The sequence below is a fragment of the Cervus elaphus genome, chromosome 5, assembly GCF_910594005.1.
Source record: "Cervus elaphus chromosome 5, mCerEla1.1, whole genome shotgun sequence".
In the NCBI taxonomy this organism is placed as follows: domain Eukaryota; kingdom Metazoa; phylum Chordata; class Mammalia; order Artiodactyla; family Cervidae; genus Cervus; species Cervus elaphus.
In genome coordinates, this window is record NC_057819.1 from 128,722,099 (window position 1) to 128,746,932 (window position 24,834).

Here is a 24,834-nt window from a genome sequence, read left to right on the forward strand (position 1 = left end):
AGGCAACAGGCTCCAGACGAGGCTGATGAATGAGAAGGCAGGTGGTCATTGGTGAAGATGGGCGGTGATGGGTGTCGCATGCTCAGAGCCCATGACAGCCTTTGCCCTGCGGTGTCCGCGGGGACCTCCTCTCCGCTCCCACACCCGTTCCTCAAATGCCATCCAGCACCACAGCACGTCTGCACCACAGTGAAGGGCTTGAGACTCCAGAGGTGGCCCACCCTGGCCAGCACCAGCCAAAGGCCCAGATTATGGTACAGCAAGAGAATATTCTCTCTGGGAGTTCACAGGCCGAACGTCTCACTCAGCGGTCAGTCAGTGTGCAGGGCCAATGCAGGGAGCTCTGACTTTCTCCAGGAGATTTCATTTGGATAGGCTGTCTTCCGTAAGTCAGGGTTTCTTGACCTCCACGCTGTTGACATCTTGGGTGGGATGATTCACTGTGGTGTCGACTGTCTTATGCACCCTTGGATATTTAGCAGCATCTGTGGCTTCTATCCATGGGACGCCAGTAGCGCCCTCCGACTGGTTATGTCAATCTGAAATGTCCCCAGGACTTCCCTGGTGGTCCCGGGGTTATGAATCCGTCTGCCGGTGCAGAGGTCTGACCCCTGTCCCAGGAAGATTTCGCATGCTGCAGGGCAACTGAGCCCGTGCGCCCCTGACCGCTGAGCCCAAGGGCCCAGAGGCCGTGCTCCTCGACGAGAGACCCCGCTGCAATGAGAAGCCTCAGCACTGCCGCTAGAGAGTAGCCCCTGCCCTCGGCAACTGGAGAAAGCCTGTGCGCAGCCACGAAGACCCAGAGTGGCCAAAAATAAATTAATCAATTAAAAAAGTCAAAATGTCCCCAGACATGGCCAAGTGTCCCACTGACGGCAAAATCACCCCCTTGCCCCTCCATTGAAACTGCTGACCTTCATCGGGCAGTTCTGGGGCTCCCTGCATCCTCCCGCAGTGAGGGGCCCATCACAGGAGACCCCATAAAGCAGGATGTGGGATGCGCCAGCGGCCCCTCCCTGGATGCAGGCGGGCCGGCCCCTTCCTCCTCCTGGGAGACCGAGGAATGGGGTGCGTAAGGGCATAAGCTCTGGGGTCTCCGCTATGCCACTTGCTCCCACGAGACTCGGGCAGCCCCATCCCTCGGGGTCTTGCTTGGCAGGCACGTAGAGACTCAGGGATTGAAGGTGGGAATATCACCCTTTCTGGGGCTATCGCAAAGATCAAGTGCTCAATCCATGTGCCCCTTGCTGACTGTTTTATCATGGCAACTGGATTTTTTTTCCTCTTTGGGCACAAGGGGCGGCTGGCCCTGGGTCCTTCCCCAGTGAGACTCTTAACATAGGTGGTCTTTGAAAGGGCACTTCTGGTCACCCTGGGGACCTGCGGGTGATCCGGGACTTCTCCTGGCGCATGCCGGCTTCTGGGTTGCTCTCTGGTCCTACCGTTTCTGGTCGCTGGACGCCCTGCTTTGCGGTGGTTTCAGGGCAGCCCGCCGCCCACGCTGCAGCCCCAGAGGACCTTGCCTAGCACCCAGCCTGTGGTCACCTGCCGCGCAGGCTCCGGGGAGCTGCCTGGGCTCCCGTCCCCGCACCAACCCCTGTGAGCCCTGTCACCGGCACGTGCCCACCTGTCTCCCAGAACCCGCTTCTCCCTCTGCTGAGGAGGAACAGTCAGAGCAGAAACCTTCCGGCGACTTTATCAAAAGAACGACAGAGATAACTTGAAAAGCTCTGAGTACAGGAGGCATAGTAAGCACTGACCTTTGGTAGTCATTATTATTATTAATAATTTAACTTTACGAGCACGAAGATAGCAGAAAGCTCGCTGTGTTCACCAGGCTCGTCTCATCCGTCGTCTCTCACCCTTTCGGAGGTAAACATCTCCCAGAGAAGTTGCTTGGACAGACATCTTAGAAGTGGACAGGCTTTGTGTTCCCCAGCCAAATGTGGGTGGGGACGTTCAGTAAAGGAGAATGAGAGGACCCCCCTTCCCCACCCACAGGCCTTCCCGAGGCCCGATGGTGGCCATGGCAAGCCCGGAGGAGGCTCTGCAGGCTTGTGAAGGGAGATGCTCATCAGGACAGCCCTTGGGAAGCTGAATCCACGGGGACCGTGGGGTTAGGGGAGCAGTCTGAGCTTGGCTGGGGACCAGCTCGGGGATGGACCTGTGCCCCTTCACTCCCTCCGAGAGGTCTCGGGGAGTCGGTGGGGACTGGGGATCTGTAGGGCGAGGAGGGCTGGGTCAGAGTCCCTTTGCGCCACCCATCCCCTTTAAGGAAGGCGGTCAGCTCCCACTTGTAACACCAGGGCGGTGCCCAGAGAGGGGATACAGGCGCGTGAGGGCTGGGCTCCGGTCAGGGCTGACCTCCCAGCGCTGGACTCTCTTCACTGCCTCCTTCCTCCCCTTCACCATCGCCTCTCTCCTCCTCCGCTTCTTCCTCTCCCTGCACCTCCTCATCTGTCTCCTGGCTTGACTGTTTCAGCTACGGAAAGACAGCAGAGACTTGTTGGTAGGGGGCAGGCCTTCCTGGCACCGGGACGTTAACCCCTGAGCCCGGGAATGCCAGGCGCCCAGAAGACCATGCAGCCAGCACCACGGCCTCAGGGGCTGAGAGGGTACTCAGCTCCGGCAGGCGTGGACGGCGGGCACCTGCCGCTTGCTGCCTGGGCGGCCGCGAGCTAGCTCCCCTGAGAATCCCCCTAGGTCCCCTGCCCTAACGCCCAGCGTGATTCCTTCAGGGCAGTGGCTGGGATTCGAAATAATTCAGGGGAGGACGCAGCAGAGGATTGTCTCCAGCACGTCTGGCCAAGTGCAGGGACGCAGAGACGCGCAGGAAGCCTGTGGTGGGCGGCAGAGGGAGGGGGCCAGGCTCTGTGAAGCCTAACCCCTTCTGAGAGTCACTGTCTCCATCCAGGGTGCTCCAGCCGCCGCGGGGAGCACATTCAGGGTGCGGCAGGCATGGAGTCAGTGGCCGCATCGCACTTTGCCTGCAGACCTTCTGGAGGGCCCAGTGTGGACGGTTGAGGGGGTTCCCAGGCCACAGGGTCAGAAAGCCGGGACTCCAGCCTCGCCTTGGCGCCCCCACCCCCGACCACCGGATGGTGAGAGAGTAAGACCACTCAGATCCGACTGCGTCCAGGTGCAAAACGCGCCCACAGAAGTCACCGCCTGTCTCAAGACCCAGGGACAGGGAGACGACGCGGGGAGCAGTCACGAGATGGAACCAGTCAGCTCCTCCGAGTGCTCACCCACCTTCCTACCTGGCCACTCCCTTGCTGCCTGAGGACTGGCCACGCAGCCCCTCTTGCCGCTGCGGGCTGGCTTCGTGGGCCGGTGATGGTCTCACCCCTGCTTCAGCACTCTGTTATCAGCCTCGAACTTCTCAATCCCTTTTTTTTTTTTTTTTTTGGCTGAGTGGCATGCCGGATCTTAGTACCCTGACCAGGGACAGAACCTGCACCCCCTGCAGTGGAAGCATGCAGTCTTAACCACTGGACCGCCGGGCAAGTCCCTTGAACTGCTCTGTGAGTTTTCCTTCCTCCCCTAAGTCTTGCCGACAAGGGCAGACGCTGTTCCACGCTCACTTCTTCTTCTCCCTGGCACGCTGGGCTTTTACTCTTTCACATCTTAGCATCTTATCCCTGGGCCCCTGAAAGTAATGGTCCAGGCAGACCACATCTTTTCCTTCCTCTGTCCCCTGGTACCCAGGAGGATCTGGAAGGTGACCAGACACCACCTTCATCACTCAGCCTCCTCCTATTCCAGATAGAAATGAAGGAATTAACAAGTGGAGTGACCAGCCCAGGCAACACGGCTAGAAAGTGCTCTGGCATAGGGCCATGGCTGGATGCTGCTGTCTAGTCGGCTCCGAGTTGGACCGACTCTTTGGCGTGGATGGCCGAGCTCAGGACCGGTGTCAGCCCCTCACGCCAGGCGGGGTCACCGCGGACCTCACAGCCCCCTCTCTGGCCCCCAGGCCTCCAGGCCCCCTCTCCTCTCATGGCTCGGGTAGCCCTGGGTCCTCATCCAGTTGGTCATGCGCATGAAGTTCAAGGTGCCCTCTGGGGTGTGGGCAGAGGATTCCGAGAAGCTCAGGGAGCCGGAAGCCTGTTAGGAGACTTAGAATTCCCCAGGAGGAAGGGAGTCACTCTCCCCATTTGCCAGATGGACAAAGGAAGGTCCGCCTGGTGGGGCCACTTGCTGGGGCCGCCCAGGAGGTCAGCAGGCAGGTGGCCGGGGCCCCATGGCTCCCTCCCGCCCACCCCACCCTGAGCCCCCGTGCGAGGCGCCTACAGGTTTGGGCTTCTTCTTCATGGCTTCCACCTCCTTCCTCTTCAGCTCCGTGAAGATGATGTCGAAGAACTCCTCCTCGGCCTTGGTGACCAGCTCCTCCAGGTTCAAGATGGGCAGCTCTTCCCTCAGCTCGTCGTCCCGGCCCTCGGCCTTGCCCTTCTCCTTCAGGCGCATCTCCCGATGCCTGGCCTCCAGGATCTTCTCCCGCCGCGTCTCGCGCTCGAATATCTGGGGCAGAGAGACAGGGAGGCCGCGGTAGGGGCGGGCGGGCAGCCCCGGCTCCCAGTGCGGGGGCCAGCGGGCTCCCCTCACTCTGCTCAAGGCAGCCCCCCGGAGCCCCGCTCCAGGCCGATGGCAAGAAAGCAGGGGCTAAATACTGGGGCTCGCAGGGGGGAGCAGGGATGCCAAGTCATGCAGTTCCAAGGAGTTCCAAGACCCTGATGCCGGTGTGAAGCATGCCCTCTGGGGGTGTTCTAGGTGGTGTCCCTGGGACCCCCGGAGGCCCAGCTCAGTGGGGGGACTGCACGCTCAGGCGGAGCCAGGAGGGCCTGCCAGGATCTCAGCATCAGGGCGTTTCAACCCTTCTGGGTGCCCCATGGCTCTAGGGAGGTGTTTCCAGGGCTCCCGGCCAGGGTGACGGATCTCAGCCCCCCAGCACCCCCTTTCCCAGAGCAGTCCCTTCCAGCTGCTTCTCTATTGGCATCAGCTAAGCCTTCTTTAGGGGCTTCCCTGGTGGCTCAGAGGGTAAAGTGTCTGCCTGCAATGCAGGAGACCTGGGTTTGATCCCTGGGTCAGGAAGATCCACTGTAAAAGGAAATGGCAACCCACTCCAGTACTCTTGCTTGGAGAATCCCATGGATGGAGAAGCCTGATAGGCTACAGTCCATGGTATCGCAGAGTCAGCCATGACTGAGCAACTTCACTTTCACTTTCTTTCAAGCCTTCCTCAGAGAGGCTTGGCTGCCCCAAACATAGACTGTTTACAACTAGACAAAACGACTGAGTCATACTGCTTGGACCTGCAGCTGAAGAAAATCAAAGCCTGGAGAAGTCAAGAGACTTGCCCAGGGTCGCTCAGCTACAAGCAGTGAAGCCTGGGCGGGCTCAGACACGACCAACACCCATTTCTCAGGCCCGTTCCCTGACCACCCCCCTCCCGAATGTCCACCCGCTTCCCAGGAGGCAGTGGGAGCACGCCTGCCCTTCTCTGACCAACCCGCTCGGCCAGGGGGCCAGGCCAGGACCGGAGCCAGTGTGCCCGCCTCGCCGGGGGCCCGCACCTACCGCGGAGGCTGTGTTCTTCTCATTTCTCTGGAGGGTGCACAGCCCGTTCGAGACCTCCAGCAGCGTAGTCGTCCCCAGCTGGGAGCCGCAGGCGATGAAGCACCCGTTGTCTTGCACCCGGAGGCAGAAGAGGGCTTCGTCACAGACCTGTTGGAGGGCCAGGCAGAGCCACGTCACCCTCCGCTCATCTGGTTCTTGGGGAGGCTTAGGCCAGCAGCCCCATTCAAACACCACTGGGGACTTCCCCGACCGAGGGGGACCCCAGCCTCAACCCACAGGAGGGCGTCCACACCCTAAGGTCGGCTGCAAGACCCTTCCCTCCAGCCTCATCTCCCACCGTACCCCGCCCACCACACCCACTCCTTCAGTCCAGCCTCACTTTCTTTCCTTTTTTTTTTTAATGGCCACACAGATAGGCATGTGGATCCTAGTTCTCTGACCAGGGATCGAACCCATGCCCCCTGCATTGGAGGGCAGAGCCTTAACCACTGGACTGCCAGGGAAGTCCCTCCAGCGCCCCTTTCATGCTGCAGTTCCCCCAGCCCCGCTCTTTCCCACGGCCCCACCTCTGCTGATAAGATAAGGCTGGCTCAGCTGGGAGGCTCAGCTACCCGGAGCTCCCTCCCAGGCTTTGGAAGGAACAGGCCTGGTGAGAGGAGAGGCCAGGCCTCTGAGGGCTTGGATGCACCGGGAGGGGATGCACATGACCTTCAGGCTGAGGGCGGGGTCGCACTGCTTGAACACAAAGTCCCAGATGTCCAAGGTCCCGTCCATCTTGGTGGTGAAGAACACCGCCGGCCTCACGGGGCTCCAGGCGCCATCCGTGAGATAAGCCATGTGGTACCTGTAGGGGGCCAGGCCCTCCGGTCAGGGACCACGGGGGGATTGGGACGCAGGGAGAGCCTGCTGAGCTGAGGTCCTGCTCATCCAGCCCCTCCCCAGCTCCTGGGTCTCAGCCTGGCCAGGAAGTTCTTCCTGGTGTCTGACTTCTAGCCGCGCCAGCCTCACCTCCCACGGTTCACAGTTTGCACTGTAAAGGGCTCTGGTGTTTCTCTATACCTAACTCAAGGGCACAGGCCTGGGCTTGGTCCCCCGGCCATGAGACTCACTTGAAAAGGAGTTGGAGAAAGGAAAATCTGCCCAGAAACATTCACACTATTCAGATGAAGAGAGGGCTATTCTGCCTACTTGATTTAACCTCGATTTTCAAAGATTTCTACAGCAAAAAATGAAACTGGACCCTTATGTTATAGACAAAACTGAACTCTCAATGAACTAAAGACTTAAACATATCATCTGAAACCATAAAGCTTCCAGAAGAAAACACAGAGGAAAAATTCCTTGACAGTGGCCTTGGCAATGAATTTTTGGATTTGGCACCAAAAGCATAAGCATAAGCAACAAGAGCAAAAATAAGTACGTGGGATTGTATCTACTTAAAAAGGATCAGAGCAAAGGAAATAGTCAACAGAACGAAAAGGCAACCTAAGGAATGGGGGAAAATATTTGCAAAACAGATATCTGATAAAGGTTTAACACCCCAAATATATAAGGAACTCATACAACTCAATGGCACAACAAAACAAAAGGAAAACAAATAACCCAATTAAAAAGGCGGGCAAAGGACATGGACAGACATTTCTTCAAAGATGACAAACAAATGGCTAACAGGTATGTGAAAAGATGCTCGACATCATTAGTCATCAGAGGAAGGAAACCAAAACCACAATGAGATATCACCTCACACCTGTGAGGATGGATAAATTATTAGAAAACCCAAAGATGAGTGTGGGTGAGGATGTGGAGAAACAAGAACCCTTGTGCACTGTTGGTGGGAATGCAAACTGGTGCAACCACCATGGAAAACAGTGTGGAAGGTCCTCAGTCCTGTTTCTGGGACTTTTTTTCTTTTTTGTTTTTGGCTGCGAAGCATGTGGGATCTTAGTTCCCTGACCAGGGATCAAACCCACATCCTCTGCACTGAAACCCCGGAGTCTTAACCCCTGGACTGTCAGGGAAGCCCCCCGTTTCTGGGTCTCTATCCAAAGGAATTGAAGTCAGGATCTTTAAGAGACACCTACCCCCCTTCCATGTTCATTGCAGCATTATTCACAATTGTCAGGATACAGAAACAACCCCAGTGTCCATCAATAGATGAATGGGCAGTGTGAAGCGGATTCCTTTCTGAAGTCGCTGAATCAAGCTATTTCCTAGCATAAGCTCAGATGTTTGGAGAGGAACCGTTTTCTCCGTTTTTATGGGTGGATGCACAGAGGCTCAGGGTCCCCCTGGGCTGGGCTGGGCCCCCTGGTCCCGCCCGGCCCCAGCTCCCCTCTCCCGCCCCAATCTTCCCCTCACTTGGTCCACATGATGGACGACTCTCGGCTGTCCTCTGACCAGATGCGGGCAGTCCAGTCGCCGACGGTCAGGAAGTTCTTTGGGTAGAATGGGTTTCTCTGCAGGGCGTAGATGGGGCCGTGGTGGCCTGAGAAAGTACACACGATCTTCTCGGCCGGCGTCTTGCCCTTGCGGTTGCAGGAGATGACGACGCCTTGCTCGGTGCCCACCATGAACTTGGTCGGCTGTGGAGGGGGTGCATGAGTGGAAGGCTCCATGAAACCTCAGCTCAGGGTTAAGCTGGCAAGGAGAGTGGCTTTCCGGGATCAGAGTGGTGGGACCAGCGGGGTGGGGGCCCAAAGGTGCTGAAACTGCCTTCGGTTTAAACCTCTGCTTGAGCTGTGCCCCGCTCCCTTTGGGGGGCTGCCCCCACTCTTGATCAGCTTGAGCAGATCTCACCCTTCTTCAGCACCTGCTCAAGGGCCCCACGAGTGATGAAGCCCCCCAGCCATCTGTTCCCTAGAGCTACATCACCAGCCCTTCATGCAGCATCATGTGCGCACTAAGCATTTTGCCAAAAAAAGATCCTGAATGTCCGTCTACACACAAAGTAAATGACTGAATGAATCATGTGACCCATGAGTCTAGAAGAGCCCCCCTCCAGCCCCCAGCTACTACTCACTGCAAACTTGGCTTCATTGCATACCCATGTCCCATGATTGTTGCTGGAGTTTTTTGGTTCTTTGCTTTTTGCTTTGTTTTTTAAAATGTATTTGGCTGTGCTGGGTCTTAGCTGTGGCATGCGGCATCTAGTTCCCTGATCATGGATTGAGCCTGGGCCTCTGCATTGGCAGTTCAGAGTCTTAGTCACTGCACCCCCAGGGAGGCCCCTCCATAGCATCTTGACTCACAAGAGCTAAGAGGTAAGAGCCACCCAGTGTCCACATGAATGGAAAAACAAAATGTGGTCCGTTCACGTGTGTGTGTCAGTCGCGTGTCTGACTCTTTGTGATCCCACGGACTGTACCAGCCAGGTTCCTCTGTCCGTGGAATTCTCCAGGCAAGAAGACTGGTGTGGGTTGCCATTCCCTTATCCAGGGGGTTTTCCTGACTCAGGGATCGAACCCGGGTCTGCTGCACTGTAGGCAGAGTCTTTACCATCTGAGCCATCAGGGAACCCCAGTCTATTCATACAATGAGATATTATTTGGCCTCAAAAAAAAAAAAAAAAAGAGGAAAATTCTTCCATGTGCCACACTGTGGATAAAGCTTGAGAGTGTTGTCCTAAGTGAAAAAAGCTCGTCACAAAAAGACAAACACAGTAAGAATTCACTAAAATGCATGCGGTACCCGGAGGAACCAATTTCATAGAGATAGAAAGTCGAAGGGACTGAGGGAAGGGGAAAGTGGGGAGTTTGTTGATTAAAAGATACAGAGCTTGTTTTGCAAGATGAAAAAGTTCTAGTTCTGGAGAGGCCACAGTGCAAATATACTTCACACTACTGAATTGTCCACTTAAGAATGGTTAAGGTGGAGACGTCCCTGGTGGTCCAGGGGTTAAGAATTCACCTGGAGTGCAGGGGACAGGGGTTCAATCCCTGGTCAGGGAACTAGGATCCCACATGCCGTGGAGCAATTAAGCTCATGAACCACAACTAGAGAGTCGATGCGCTGCAATGAAAGATCCCACTCGAAGCAACGGAGGTCCTGCGTGCCACAACTAAGGGCTGACACAGCCAAACAAATAAACATTTCTTTAATAAAGAATGGTTAAGGTGGTACATTTTACATGATGTGTTTTTTAAATTTCTTTTTTTTAACCACAATTAAAAAGAACGGCTAGGCTACAAATGGAGGGCTTGCTTGCTTAGTTGCTCAGTCGTGTTGGACTCTTTGCGACCCCATGGACTGTACTCGTCAGACTCCTCGGTCCTTGCGATTCTCCAGGCAAGAATACTAGAGTGGGTTGTCATCTCCTCCTCCAGGGGATCTTCCCCACCCAGGGATCAAACCCACATCTACTGTGTCCCCTGCATTGCTGGAGGATTCTTTATCTGCTGAGCCATCGGGGAAGTCCTATAAATGGGGGGGGGGGGGGGCATTAAAGGAAAGTGAAGAGAGAGCTTGAGAGGCCCAGAAAAGTAAGGAGTAAAGGCGGCTCCAGGGCCTCCGCAAGTAGGAAGGGGGATGAGCCCTCACGCCTCAGACCCCTCGGTGGGGCGAGGGTGGAAAGCCCCGCCCTGGAGTCAGAGCCCTGGGCTTGAGCCCCGGCTGCTCCCTGCTCTGGAGCACGTGACTCACCTCCCTACTAAGACTCATTTTGTTTATCTGCAAAGTTGGGATAATGATAATCCCATTAGCTTACAAGACGGTCATGGGTGATTACACAAGCTCGTCGCATCAGGCAGTTAGTTACAAGGGGCTAGCACACGGTGTCCACTCAGAGACAAGGTCGGGGGCAAGTGGGGACCAGCGATGGTGTGGTCACTGCATCCAGCACTTGGCCTAGAAATCTCTGATTCCAGCACAGAACCTTTTTCTGCATCCTCCCCACAGTGCCTGGGGCTTGAGGGGTGAGGGGTGTTCAGTAAAGTTGTCGTCCACCTCCCCCACCACATTCATCCCCCAGCTTGGGGTGGGGGAGGTACTCCCAGGGCAAGGGTGGGGACAGAGCTGTCCACCTCCTAAGGGCCTGGGAATGATGTCGGCCTGGGAATGATGTCGGCCTGGAGGCAAACCAGTGACGAACCCAGGAGGGGGTCAGGCCAGGAGCCATCTAGGAAGGTCATTTTATTGCTTTGGAGGGACTCTTCATTTGAGCTTCTAGAAGCCTCCCTCCTTGGACACATCCACATGACTGCTTTGCTATTTCTTCTTCTAAAAAAAAATTTATTTTTTATTTTTGGCTGTGCTGAGTCTTCACTGTGACTCGGGTTTTTCTCTGGTTGTGGTGATCTCGGCCTAGTCTTCATTGTGGTGCGTGGGCATCTCACTGCAGTGGCGTCTCTTGTGGTGGCTCATGGGCTCCAGGGCACGCAGGCTTCAGCAGCTGCAGCAGCTGGGCTCAGCGGTAGCAGCTCCCGGGCTCTGGAGCACAGGCCCAATAATCGTGGCCCCCGGGCTTAGCTGCTCTGCGGCACGTGGGATCTTCCCAGATCAGGGATTGAAACTGAGTCTCCTGCATTGGCAGGCGGATTCTTTACCACTGAGCCACCAGGGAAGCCACTATTTCTTATTTATCTTTCTTCTCTTTTTTTAGATTATTCATTTGGCTGTGTTGGATCTTAGGTGCAGCCCTTCGGCTCAGTAGCTATGGCTTGTGGGCTTAGTTGCCTTGTGGCATATTGGATCTTAGTTCATGGACCAGGGATCAAACCTGCGTCTCCTGCATTGGAAGGGGGATTCTTAACCACTGGATCACCAGGGAAGCCCTGCGCTTTGCAGTCTCTTTACTGCTCCTTCTCAGTTACTAAATGCCATCATAGGTCTGTGATCGGGTTTGCCCAGAGCAAACCCCAGATCGGGTTTGCTCTGATCGCATTTTCCTCTCCAACACCTCTTCTTTCCCCTCGGGGGGTGAGCTGCCAGCCCAGGGTCCCACATGAGGACATGAGGCGGGGACGGAGGCAGAGCCTGGCGTCTGAATGCTAATCCTAGACAGGGCTCTTCCTATAGAATGGGGCGTCTGTGGTGCACCGAATCCGGTGCAGTTAGAAAGCTCGCCTTCTGATCAGCCCGGACACTCGCCAAATGGTAACTCAGCGAATTAAAGGGGCTTTCTGCCTCTACTCTGCTGCCCCCTGCTGGAAAGAGGTTGCAAAGACCACACAGGTCTGGGGGGACCACAGAGGACGGTCCAGAGCATGAGGTGAGAAGTAACCTGGGGCCCAAGAGCCCCTGATATGGCAGCCACGGGCCTGCCCTCGGCTCTGGCTGCCCCGGCCACGGAAGGTGGGGAAGGGGGAGCAGGGGACACCCACCAGAGTGGACTCGAACTCCAGGGAGATGGCCCCCAAGGCGTGTTCCAGCTGTTCCTTTTTGGTGATGTCCATGACGACGACCTCCGTGGGCTCGCTCAACTTCCGGATGTCCCACCACATGACCTGGTGGGAGAGGGGCCACTTTGAGGGCTGGAGTCCCGCAGTTCTTACCCCCCCCCCACCTTCCTGGGGGTGTCGGACACCCAGCAACCGAGGGAACAGGCGTGCTTTGAGAATCGCTCCTCTGGTCCATAGTCCTGGCTGATCATCAGAGTCCTGGGCAAGCTCCCTAAAATCCGGAAGCAGGCGGCCTCACCACAGACCTACTGAGTGAAAACTGCCAGGTGTGGGCCCTGGAGTCTGTATCCTTAAAGACCTCTCACAATAAGGCAATATATAGCAACATTCAAAATGCACATATGCTTTGACCCAGAAATTCCACTGCCAGGAACATATGTGTATGCTGTGTGTATGTGTACGCTTCATGCGTATGCAGTAATCTATGTGCAAATACACTCTGTGCAGAAAAACAAGTATCATATATTAATGCATATATATGGAATCTAGAAACAAATGGTACAGATGAGCCTATTTGAAGGGCAGGACTAGAGATGCAGGCATAGAGAAGCAACGTGTGGGCACTGGCAGGGAAGGGGAGGATGGGACGAACTGGGATAGTAGGATTGACATAAATACGCTGCCATGGGTAAACTAGGTAGCTAGTGGGAACCTGCCAGATGGCACAGGAAGCTCGGCTTGGTGCTGTGATGACTTAGCTGGGTGAGCCGGAGGGAGGCTCCAGAGGGAGGGGGAATATGTATCCACATGGCTGACTCACTCTGTTGTTCAGCAGAAGCTAACATAGCATTGTAAAGCAACAATACTCCAACAAAAAAATTCAACCTCTCCAGCACACTCTTTGCTACATTTTTGGTAACTACAAACTATTAAAATCCACTTAAATAAATTACGGTATATCCATAATTTATTAAGTCCTTAACAGGCATGGGGGCAGGCAGCACTTTATGAAATGTAAAATCATCTTTGAGACCTGCCGAATGAAAAACATCAAGTGCAAATCAACGTGCAAGGTGCACAGGAAGAGTGCAAAGACGTACACGTCTGCTCTGCATGCGGATGCTGAGCCTGGAGGCAGGCGGAGAGGCTGGTGTAAGTGGGCGCCACAGGGACGGGGCCTGGGAGGCTGAGGGCAGAGGTGGGGGGACGGCTTCACTTCCTGCCCTCCTGTACCTTTAGGCTCGTGTTCCACAGGCATCTATTACCTATTGCTTGATTTTACAATGAAATGTAAAAGGTAACACTCTTAGGTGATCCCCACGGGGGACGTGTGACCGCTGCTGCTCCCCACTCCCTGGCCTCCAGCGCCTGGCTGCTCATACCTGCCCGTCCGTGGACGCCGAGAAACACTCCGTGCCCGTCTTCGACTGCAGCCAGATGGTGCCGTACACGGGGTCTCGGTGGCTGAACTCGATGGTGGACAGCTCTGCCACGAGGCTGCCCTTCCGTGTGTCCCAGCAGGCTGGCGGGGAAGGAGATGAGGGGGTGGGTGCTGGGGGCGCAGGCTTCCTGTCTCAGCGCAGGGAGCACGGGGTCGGGGGTGCTGTTTGGGTTGCTTTGACAGGTACGCGGTTTTCTTAAGAAAGAGCTAAGTTCAAATCAGCCTGAGTTTCCTACCAGCCCCTGAAGCTCACTTCATTCATTCCATCGGGGCCCTTAATATGTGGTGAGCATCACGCTGGGCCCTGGGGAAGCCACTGGGACTTAGACAGGCACAGTCCTTAGGAGACCGGAAGGGAAATCTGCCAAGTTACAGCCCGTGCTGTGATTGCTCCAGGGGGAGACACAGGGAGGCAGTCAGGGAAGGCTTCCTGGAGGAAGTGAGGAAGAACTAAGATTGAGGAGGTGCTTCAGGATGGAGTGAGGCAGGGAAAGACAGAGGAGCACCTCCATCCTGGAGAAATCTCTCCTGTTGCATCCATTCATTCCCTTTTTGCCTCTGTACCTCTGCTGCTGATGATCGGAAAAGAAACTCAAGAGGGAGATTTATCCTTTCTTTGGATTCATTATTAGGACTTCATCTCTTCTGCTTTACCAAGAAAGACTCAAAGCTTATCTATATATATTTTTTTTATCCTGATGGATTCTGCATTTTCCCACGAATATATGGTGAGGACCCACCCTGTTACTCAGACCTGTTTCTAAGGAAAGCGTGTTTTGTAATACAACAACAGACGTCCATGATCCATAAATCTCGATTTATGGAATCCAAGTCTAAGGTATTTGGCCCTGCACCAGTCTGGCCCAGAAATGGGTTTTCTTAGCTCAGCTTGCTCTGCTCCGGCAAAGCAGTGCTCGAGGGCCGGTCCCACTGTGTCTTTCTCATAGACAGCAGAGCCCCAGAGCCTGGGCTGGTCTGGGCTGGCAGGGAAAACCACTGAAAGGGGTTATGAGTGATGAGCGAGGCAGGGCTCCTGAATAACCATGGCCAAGTGACTCTGCTTCAGTCTTTCAGAGGGCTAGCACCCAGATAAAGCTGCAGGGAGATTTATGGGCTTCCCTGGTGGCGCTAGTGGTTAAAGAATCAGCCTGCCAGCGCAGGACAAATAAGAGATTCGGGTTTGATTCCTGGGTCGGGAAGATCCCCTGGAGGAGGGCATGGCAACCCGCTCCAGTATTCTTGCCTGGAGAATCCCATGGACAGAGGAGCCTGGCGGGCTACAGCCTAGGGAGTCACAAGAGTCGGACATGCCTGAGCGACTAACACTTTGACTCGATGGGAGTCCACTTCCATTTCATCACAGAGGGGCTCCCTGGAGGGGGGGCAGCAGGTCTAAGAGGGAGGTCAGAGGTCTCAGGAGGCCAGGATTAAGTGTTTGGCTACTTTAAGGCCAGGGGCGGCCGGTAGGCGGGAAACTTCAGGGCCACAGGGACAGGTTTCTTCTGAGCTCACATGGGATCTAAACATCAGTTTTCTGGGTGTCCCATCAGCAAAAATGGCAGAGCAGGGACCTCTGAGAATTCTCTGTTCCATAAAGTCCATGAGAATGTTGGCAAAATCGATGGTCAGAGTCAACTTTTCCAGAACTCTGGAAATTAGTCAAAGGCTGGCAGCAAATCAGAGTGCTTATTCAAGAAAAATAGCTGAATCTTGATAAGAATAGTAAGTTTTGTTGCATTTTGGCTTGCCCCAGTTAAGACGCTATAATCTCCAGTTCTATGATAGCCTTGAAAAATAACACTCTGCCTTCCTGTTAAAAACCCAGTATCTTGGCAGCCACAGGATGGAGCAGAAGGGAGCTGGAGCGCTTTGAAAGTCTCCTATTCAAAGAGTTGTCACTGTTCGACCTATCTAGTGGTTCCCTGGAAGACCCCCTCCTTGTTTGCAAAGTTGTCTGTATTCGGCTTGACTCAGAGCTTCCCCAGGGAAAGGGGTCTTTTTAACAAGTCTATCTTGAAAATAATTAAAATTGCAGGCAACTGATTAACTTTGCGGTGTCCGGAAGTGGTGGATAACAGGTGGGGCAAACAATACGCTAACCAAAAAGCTTCAGAGGAAAAGCTGGAGAGTGAGATGCCCATGGGGGTCTAGAAAAGCTCTGATGCATCCCCGGGAAACTAGAAGGTCCCAGGGCTGTGTGGACACTTTTGCTGTTGCTGTCATTCAGTCACGTCTGACTCTTTGTGACCCCGTGAACTGCAGCACACCAGGCTTCGCTGTCCTTCACTGTTTCCCAGAGTTTGCTTAAACTCATGTCCATTGAGTTTGGCATTGGCATCACCATGCCATCCAACCATCTCATCCTCTGTCGGCCCCTTCTCCTCCTGCCCTCAATCTTTCCCAGCATCAGGGTCTTTGCCGAGGAGTCGGATGTTCACACCAGGTGGCCCAAGTACTGGAAAAAACTGAGAAGGCCCTCAGCTCTCACCTCTGGCTGACCCGTAGGCTCGGGGCAGCGGCTAAGGCAGAGCTGACAACCGTCTGGCTCTGTGCTGAAAGTATGCTCAAATGCGCACAGAGGCCTCCAGGAAAGTCTGCGGAATTTTTTGGCTGTAGATGGCAACAAGCAGGAAACATTCATCTCAAGTGCACATGGAATATTCTCCAGGATAGATCCCATAAAACAAGTCTCAGTAGATTTTTAAAGACTGAAATCACTAAAGGTATCTTTTCTTACCATAATAGAATACAACTAGAAACACCAGTAACTGAAGGAAAAGTAGAAAGTTTACAAAAACATAGAAAGCAAACAACATACTCCTAAATAACCCATGGGTCTAAGGAGTGATCAAAGGGCAATTAGAAAATACAAAATGCATGACTATGGAAACCCAACATACGAAAACTTAGTGTAGCTAAAACAGTGCTTAGAGGGAAATTATAACTTTAAACATCTGTATTTTTAAAAATACAAATCAATAATCTAACCTTCTACTTTAAGAAATTTAGAAAAAGAAGAACAAGTTAAACCCAAAGTAAGCAGAAGGAAGGAAATAATAAAGATTAGGGTGGAAATGAATGAAATGGAGAATGAAAACCAACTTAGAAACATTAATAAGATAAAATATAAAGTTGGTTCTTTGAAAAGGAAACAAACTTGACCAACCCCTATCTAGACTGACCAAGTGAAAAAGAAAGATCAAATTACTAAGATCAGGAAAGAAGTAGGAGACACTACTGTCAACCTTACAGAAATGAAATGACTGGAAGAGAATGAACAATTATAGGTCAACAAATAAGATTACCTGGACGAAACACAAAAATTCTAGAAAAACGCAAGCTATCAAAACTGATCCAAGAAGAAACGGAAAACATGAGAAGACCTGTAACACATAAAGAGGTTGAATTTTCTATTTTAAAACCACCAATAAGGAAAATCCTCGGACCAACCATCTGGTGAATTCTACCAAATATTTAAGGAACAATGAATATAAATTCTTCACAAAGGCTTTCCAAAAAAAAGAGGAAGAACCACTTCACCACTCAGTCTGGCTGGTGTTGCTCACACCCATTACCATATATAAGGGCTTCCCAGGTGGTGTTAGTGGTGAAGAACCCGCCTGCCAATGCAGGAGACATAAGAGATGTGAGTTCTAACCCTGGGCTGGGAAGATCCCCTGGAGAAGGAAATGGCAATCCGCTCCAGTATTCTTGCCTGGAGAATCCCGTGGACAGAGGAGCCTAGAGAGCTGTAGGCCATAAGGTCGCAGATTCGGACAGGACTGAGCGACTTAGCACGCATCACGCACCTCGTCATGCGTCTCCTGACCGCCTCTCCGGAGATGGAGCTCCCCAGTGATCTCACCACCGCTTTGCCTCTAGTCACCTCAGCCTGGCTCAGAGCATGCTGTGTGCTTGGCCGCTCAGTCGTGTCTGACTCTTTGCTGCCCCATGGACCGCAGCCCGCCAGCCTCCTCTGTCCGTGGACTTCTTCAGGCAAGAGTACTGGAGTGGGTTTCCACATCCTCCTCCAGGGGATCTTCCCAACCCAGGGAGCGAACCCACATCTCTCCATTGCAGGTGGATTCTTTACCGTCTGGGCCACCAGGGAAGCTCTGCTTCAGGGTGGGTACACAGTAAGCATTCCTTGACTTTACTTGACCTATATTTTTCTTAACTTTTAATTTTGAACTAACTTCAGACTCACTTGAACTTTTACACCTGAAGACACTGATGAGGCAGCAGCAAAACTTGTTTCACCCTGACGCCTGAAAGCTGCAGGAAGTACCCCCTGACTTTGTCCTCCACGGCAAGCCTGGCCTGGCAGGTGGACCCTGGCTGGACCGCAGTGGAGCCTGGCTGCCTCAGAGCCCGGGGGGCGGCTGGGCTGGCACCTAGTTAAGCACCCAGGTGGTGGTGGGGGAAGCCCTTCCTTACCGATCTGCCCATTGTAGCAGCCTGCCAGGAGCACGTGGGAATCTTTGGGGTTATACTCCAAGGTGACAAGAGGAGAGGACGGCTTGAGAGTGATCTCTGGCCTGTTGGGGTTTTCTATAAGGTGGAACAAAAAACATGTATACTACCAGACCTGGAAAGAAAAGGACACAGTCAAACAATTCAACCGCTTGTCCAGGGCGGGGGCGGTGGGGCAACGCTAGGAAGCCCTTCTCCAGGCTGCAACGCTGGTCCTCAGTGACCAGCCTCTAGCCCTAGAGGCTCTTCTACAGATGTTATTTTTTGGGAATCGTGTGTGTGTGTGTGTGTGTGTGTGCGCGCGCGCGCGCGTGAGAGAGACTGTCATTCTAATCCATCTCCCAGGAAGGTATAAAGTGAGGTTTGGACCCTAAGGCTTTTACAAAGCGCTAACTCTCCCCTGATTTGTGTGAACCGGTCGCCCTGTCTGTAGACGGAGGATGATGGAGGGACAATAGCGTCCGCCCACGGGGCGGCAGTAAGAGTTGGCTGAGCTGCTCGAGAGTGGGAAGTGCTCAGCTCCCTGCTGGGCGCCCGCACCTGCTCCTAAGAGCTAACGCTCATTTTCACAGTGACAGTGATGAGAGTTATCAGTGGCGCCCCCATCACCTGCCACCTGCCCGGCTCTGCTGCGCAGTGAGCCCCTCTGTCAGCTGTGGTCCCTGCTCCCGGGTGGACACACTAACCTACCGGCCAGGAATTAGGGACAAGTGCCCAGACAGGCGGGACGGGGGGGGTCCCCTTCCCTCCCCCCGGGTCCCTTTCTTAGTCTGCTGGGGACTCTCCGATAGGCTCTTCAGAGACCCAGAGCTGGGACTCCAGGGGTCTGGTCTTGAATGCCCTGATTCAGGATCCAGAAATGAAGGGAGTTCCTGCTTCTGCTGTGGCTTCGCTTGACTGCACCTGAACCCGGGCAGGGAAAGGATGAGCCGCTGGCTTCCTCCAGGGCCTGGGATCCCAGCGCGGGACCAGCTGCTTCCACCTCCCCCCATGTGTTCGCTGGCCTCTGCCCGCCTCCCGCTCCTTCCCGGGTCACCTGTCCCCTCTGCGCCTCACCCAGGTCCCAGATGTACGATTCGCTGCTCATGCCTTCGGGTGCCCGTTGAAAGTTCAAGCAAGAATACGCCACTGCCAACTTCCTGTTGCCATCGGGATGCCAGGAGACATGTGTGGCTGGCCGCTTAATTTCCTGGGGGTCCCTTTAGAGGAGGGCAAGAGGGCAGAAGACCGGAGTGCCAGGCTCCCCAGACTTCCTATTCATATTTGCTCATTTTTTTTTCTTAAAAGAATTCAAATGTCTTTAAATATTCACTAGGAGAAATTCACTTTTAAAAACAAAGCCTCCAGGGCTCCCTTAATTGGAAAACTGATCTCACAACCACAAAGAGAAACTAATAAAGAGAGAATGGAAATAAAATTTTAAATTTCGGTCTGATGTCTTCATTTGCTGAAAGTTCTGAGCCTGAGGCTTGATCTCTCATCAATATTAAATGATGAAGGAAGATGAAGAATCCGGCTCCTTGGTATCTGCCCAACTGAATCGAAAACTTCTGCCCACACAAAAGGCTGCATGCAGAGGTTTACAGCAGTGGTGCTCACAACTGCCAAAACTTGGAACCAAGATGTCCTTCAGTAGGCAAGTGGATAAATTGTGGTACATCCAAACATTGTTGTTACTCAGCATTAAAAAGCAATGAGCTATCAAGCAATGAAAAGACATGCTGGAAACTCAATGCACTCTGTTAGGAGAAAGAAACCCATCTGAAAAGGCTACATGCTGTATGGTTCCAACTAAATGACATTCTGGAAAAGGCACAACCACGGGGCCAGGAAAAAGATCAGTTGTTGCCAAGCGTTTAGGGGCAGGGAGGGTTAAATAGGTAAAATACAGGGGACTTCAAAAGTGTATTTTTGTTTATTTGGCTGCACTGGGTCTAAGTCGTGGTACAAGGGATCTAGTTCCCTGACCGGGGATTGAAACTGGGCCCCCTGCACTGGGTGTTTGGAGTCTTAGCCACTGGACCACAGAGGATTCTTTTCCAAATGAAATATGTTGATTTACAGTGTTGTGTGAGTTTCAGGCGTGCAGCAAAGGAAATATATATATATATATAATATATATACACATATTTTTTCAGATTCATTCCCATTTAGGTTGTTACAAGATATTAAGGGGCTTCCCAGGTGGCTCGGTGATAAAGGATCTACCTGCTAATGCGGGAGATGAAGGAGACATGGGTTCAGTCCTGGGTCAGGAAGATTCCCCGGAGGAGGAAATGGCAACCCACTCCAGTATTCCTGCCTGGGAAATCCCATGGATGGAGGAGCCTGATGGGCTACAGTCCACGGGGTCACAGAGAGTTGGACACAGCTGAGCACACAAGATACTGAATATAATTCCCTGTGCTGTACTGAATGTCCTTGCTATTTATTTATTTTACATATAGTAGTGTAGATCTTTTAATCCCAAACTTCTGATTTATCCTTCCCCTTTTCCCTTTTGTTAACCGTTTGTTTTCTATGTCAACACAGGGGACTTTCAGGGCAATGAAACTATTCTGTATATTGGGATCTGTGACACCCAGAGGGAATCCTAATGTGAACTATAGACTCCGGGTGTGCTGTAGGCTGAGTGCATCCCCCCAAACCTCGTATGTTGAAGCCTAATCTCCAGTGTGCTGGAATCTAGAAGTGCGGCCTTTGGGAGGTGATTAGGTGGTGAGGGTGGAGCCCTTATGAATGGGATTAGTGTCCTTACAAAAGGGGGTCCAGAGAGACCCCTCACCCCTTCTGCTTTGTGAGTTCTCAGCAAGAAGGTGGGTGTCTCTGAATTATTAATAAAAACCGAGCAGTGACAATTTTGAAACATCCAGTGGTTAGGACTTGGTGTTCTCTCTGCTGGGGGCCTGGGTTCAATCCCAGATCAGGGAACTAAGATCCCACAAGTTTCGAGAAGCAGTCAAAACAAAAAGAAAGAGTCCTCACCAGACACAGAATCTGACCTTGCTGGCACCCTGGGCTCAGACTTTGATCCTCCGGAGAGGTGAGGAATGCATTTCAGCTGTTTGTAAGCCACCCAAGTGATGGTATTTTGAGACGGCAGCCTGAGCAGACTCAGGACAGGGTAGAACGATGTCAGCGTGGCTCTCTGACTATGACAAATGTCCCACCTATGGGGCGGGGGCGGCAGGAGATGCTGACGGCGGGAGAGGCCGTGTGGGTGGGGGTAGGATGGGTGTGTGGGAATTCTCTGTACTTTCTGATCAGTTTTGCTGGGAACTAAAACTGCTTGAGAGACTGCTTTGGGAAAGATCCAAGGTATCCTCCTTACTTGTTGCAAGTAATCATTCTTTCTTTCTTTGGGGAAAAAAAAAAACAACTGCTCAAAAAAAATTAGCTCAATTTGGTGGCTCAGATGGTAAAGCGTCTGCCTACAATGCGGGAGACCTGGGTTCGATCCTTGGGTCAGGAAGATCTCCTGGAGAAGGGAATGGCAACCCACTCCAGTACTCTTGCCTGGAAAATCCCATGGACAGAGGAGCCTGGTGGGTTACAGTCCATGGGGTCGCAAAGAGTCGGACACGACTGAGCAACTTCACTTTCACTTCCAAAAAATGAAAGGGGAGAGACGATGTGTAACAGTGAAAAAAGGATTAAAGAGGTAACGGCCCGCCATGTGGACACAGAGGGGGAAGGTGGGGAGAACTGAGCGAACAGCATTGACGTACACACGCCTTGACTCCCGTGTATAAAAGAGACAGCTAGTGGGAGCTCAGCTTGGGGCTCGGTGATGACCTAGAGGGGAGGGGCTGCTGGGGGCACAGAGAGCTCCAAGGAGGAGGGGATCTATGCTTACACATGGCCGAGTCACTTCATTGCACAGCAAACTAACACAACATGCTAAAGCAATTATACTCCAATGTTTAAAAATTAAGTTAAAAAAAGAAAGACTTCACAGTCCCAAGCTGACACTTTGTCATGGAAGCCATCGGAAGAAATGAACACAAGGGGGAAATGAAATAAGCTTCTGGTCGTGTGACTCATCCACTTCACTCCTCCCCGGGGGCACCGCTAAAGCAGAAGGTTGAGTCCCATCCTCGGTTGGGTCACCCACCCACTGAGAGCCCTGAGCACGTCTCCTCCCTGGGGCCGGTTTCCTCATCTGTCAAACGTGGAGGTTGGATGTGATGATTCCTGATGCATCAGCCCTCTCGGGTATCCATACGTAAGGTCAGACTCCAGCAGGGCTGGGGCAGCAGAGCAGAGGGCCCCCGCCCCCCCCTCCGGCCCCTCTCTTGCATGCCCATTGCTAGAAGTCTGCAGTGCCTGCCATGACTCAGCCCTGGATCAGAAGAGTCCTGGCTGCTCATGCTCGGACTGGGTCAAACACTTTCCAGGTGGCAGAATGAATCCCCTAGAGTTGGCCTTTGATGCTCGTGGCTTCCAAAATCACAGGTTTTCTCTGCATGTTCGAGAACACACACTTGCACATATAAACATATGTATACATATACGGATATATACATGCACACATGCACATATAGATAGGTATATTTGATTTTCTTTTTTGGTGCATAATTGCCTGTCCACTGTTGTGTTGGTTTCCACTGTATAATGAACCGATCAGCGGCATGAATACAGACATCCGCTCCCTTTTGGACTTCCCTCCCACCCCTCGAGGCCATCACAGAGCACCGAGCCGAGCTCCCCGTGCCTCACACACGAGAGTGGACACGCGTCAGTCCTAGTCTCCCGATTCACCCACCCTGCCCTCCCCCACTGTGCTCACAGGTCCGCTCTCGGCATCTGCAGCTCTGCCCCTGCCCTGCAAAGAGGTTCATCTGTGCCATTTTTCTAGATTCCACGTACGAAATTTGTTTTTCTCTTTCTGATTTACTTCACTCTGTATGACAGACTCTGGGCCCATCCACGTCTCTACACAATGACCGTATTTCGCTCTTTTTAGTGGTTAAGTAGTAGCCATTGTATATATGTACCGCATCGTCTTTGTCCATTCATCTGTCATTGGACATTTAGCTTGTTTTACCCAGGTGTATTTTAAACAAAAGGTAGTGCCTTCCACACACTGTTCGGTGTCTTGATTTGGTTTGGCTTCGCACGGCAATCTCGGAAGCTCCCGCCTAAGGAGCTGCCTCATTCGTTCAGACGGCTGAGCGGTAGTCAGCGTGCGGGCATAGCAGAATTGCTGGAACCAGACCCTGCTGATGGGTTTATTGTGCTCCCAATCTCTGTCTAGTGCACACCCTGCTGCAGTGAATATCCAGTGATCTCACACACGTGTCTACGGGCTAAGCTTCTGTCACACTGCTGTCCTTGGAGGTTATTCCAGGCAGACTCCCGAGTGCTTGGAACAAGGGTCTTTTTTGCTCACAGTGCAGCCAGATCACGGATGTCTGGTGCTTTGGACCTTCTCCACACAGTATGAATCGACCACACGTGTACTCAGCATTGCAAATTTGCTTTAGTCTTTCCTGAGACTGACTCTCTCCTCCCTGTCCACCCACCAGGCCTGCCTCCAGGGTAGGGACCACTTATCTACTGGGCATTTTATCACTCTGCCCTTTATTTAGCTCAGAGCACAGAGGGCATTATCCCCATGGCATGGAGTGATGGGTAAGGGGTCCCCTTTGGAAGCACCCATCCACAGAGGAGACAGAGGTCAGCCAGGCACCTGCTTGGCTACAAAGGTACCTGAAAACATTGATGGTTTTAGCTGAGGGGGCCTCGTCCGTCACCTCCACCGCATCCTCGTCGTCAAAATACTCCTGGTAGATGTCGATGGCGTTATTCTGCTTGATACAGTGCTCCATGATCTGCGGGGGACACAGCGGGAGAGTCCTTAGTGGTAAAGGGAGGTCCTTGCAGCTGAGATGGAGTCTGGGAGGGATGAGAAATATCCCGTAGTCTTTTCCCATCCTTCCAGGCCACGAATTTCCAATGGGGGCAACATCTACCCCGCACAAGGGTGGAAATTGGTTCCAATTGTTTTCAAATTGCTTCATGGGGGTAAAATAATATCACTTTTTTTTTTTTTTTGTACAAAGCACAGACATACATTTTGTGGTGGTTGTTCAGTTGCTAAGTCGTGTCTGACTCTCTGCAGCACGCCAGGCCTCACAGATACACATATAGTACATAAATATATAGTACACCTTTGGTATTACATTTTCACTGGGGTGGGGGAATGTCTAAAAAGGCTTGTTGAGAGACAGCAATGAAAAAAAAAAGGTGAAGAAACACAGTTCCAGCCAAACAGAATTAGGAGCCACCCTGTATATGGCATCCATCTCCTGTTTCCTCCATCCGGAAGGCCCTCCCCCATTATCCCAAATGTCCAACAAGGAAAAACCCAAGCTCAAGGGCCTCCTCCTCCAGGAAGTCTCCCCTGATACCTTCAGCAGGAAATCAACTCTCCCTCCTTATGGGGCAAATAGCAAAGCATTTCTGCTCTTACAGCCTTCCTTTCAATGTTAGATTGTGTGGTACATGCATGCTCAGTTGTGCCCCACTCTTTGAGACCCCATGGACTGTAGCCCACCAGGCTCCTCTGCCCATGGGATCTTTTCAGGCAAGAATACTGGAGGGGGTTGCCATTTCTTTCTCCAGGGGATCTTCCTGTCCCAGGGATTGAACCTGCATCTCCTGTGTCTCTGCGCTGGAGGTAGATTCTTTACCTGCTGAGCTGCCTGGGAAGCCCCTGTTAATACTGTGATATCTCTGTTTTTGTCTTTGGCCTCCGGTGGCTCACAAACTCTTCAGGGTGGGATATATGTGAATTTCATTTTTGCAATCTCTACTGCACCTGGCAAAGGCTAGAAGCTCCATCCAAATGTGCTGAATGAATGAATGACCCCTATTGGCATGTAGCTGCTGGCTGGGGTCCCTTGGGGGTCTCTTTGCCCAGAGGGTTTCCCACTTTCCTGATTCCTCCTAAAGCCTGTTCAGTCACTGGACCTCCCTGCCTTACCCTTGGGTCTGCTGTGTGGA

At 52.7% G+C, this 24,834-nt stretch overlaps 1 protein-coding gene across 2 annotated transcripts in view; it reads right to left on the reverse strand.

Moving 5' to 3' along the window:
• Positions 1 to 1,697: 1,697 nt before the first annotated feature.
• The window catches only part of DNAI2 (dynein axonemal intermediate chain 2), a 30,091-nt gene continuing 6,954 nt past the window's right edge, over positions 1,698 to 24,834 (reverse strand). For both annotated transcript variants that reach the window (XM_043905636.1, XM_043905637.1), the window contains 10 exons: positions 23,539 to 23,660; positions 18,883 to 19,025; positions 17,791 to 17,904; positions 13,295 to 13,434; positions 11,895 to 12,017; positions 7,936 to 8,159; positions 6,286 to 6,421; positions 5,578 to 5,724; positions 4,294 to 4,521; positions 1,698 to 2,482 (listed from right to left, as the gene is read on the reverse strand). In XM_043905636.1, coding sequence (XP_043761571.1) covers positions 2,354 to 2,482; positions 4,294 to 4,521; positions 5,578 to 5,724; positions 6,286 to 6,421; positions 7,936 to 8,159; positions 11,895 to 12,017; positions 13,295 to 13,434; positions 17,791 to 17,904; positions 18,883 to 19,025; positions 23,539 to 23,660 — 1,506 coding nt within the window. In that variant the 3' untranslated portion in view covers positions 1,698 to 2,353. The remainder of the gene's footprint in view (positions 2,483 to 4,293; positions 4,522 to 5,577; positions 5,725 to 6,285; positions 6,422 to 7,935; positions 8,160 to 11,894; positions 12,018 to 13,294; positions 13,435 to 17,790; positions 17,905 to 18,882; positions 19,026 to 23,538; positions 23,661 to 24,834) is intronic.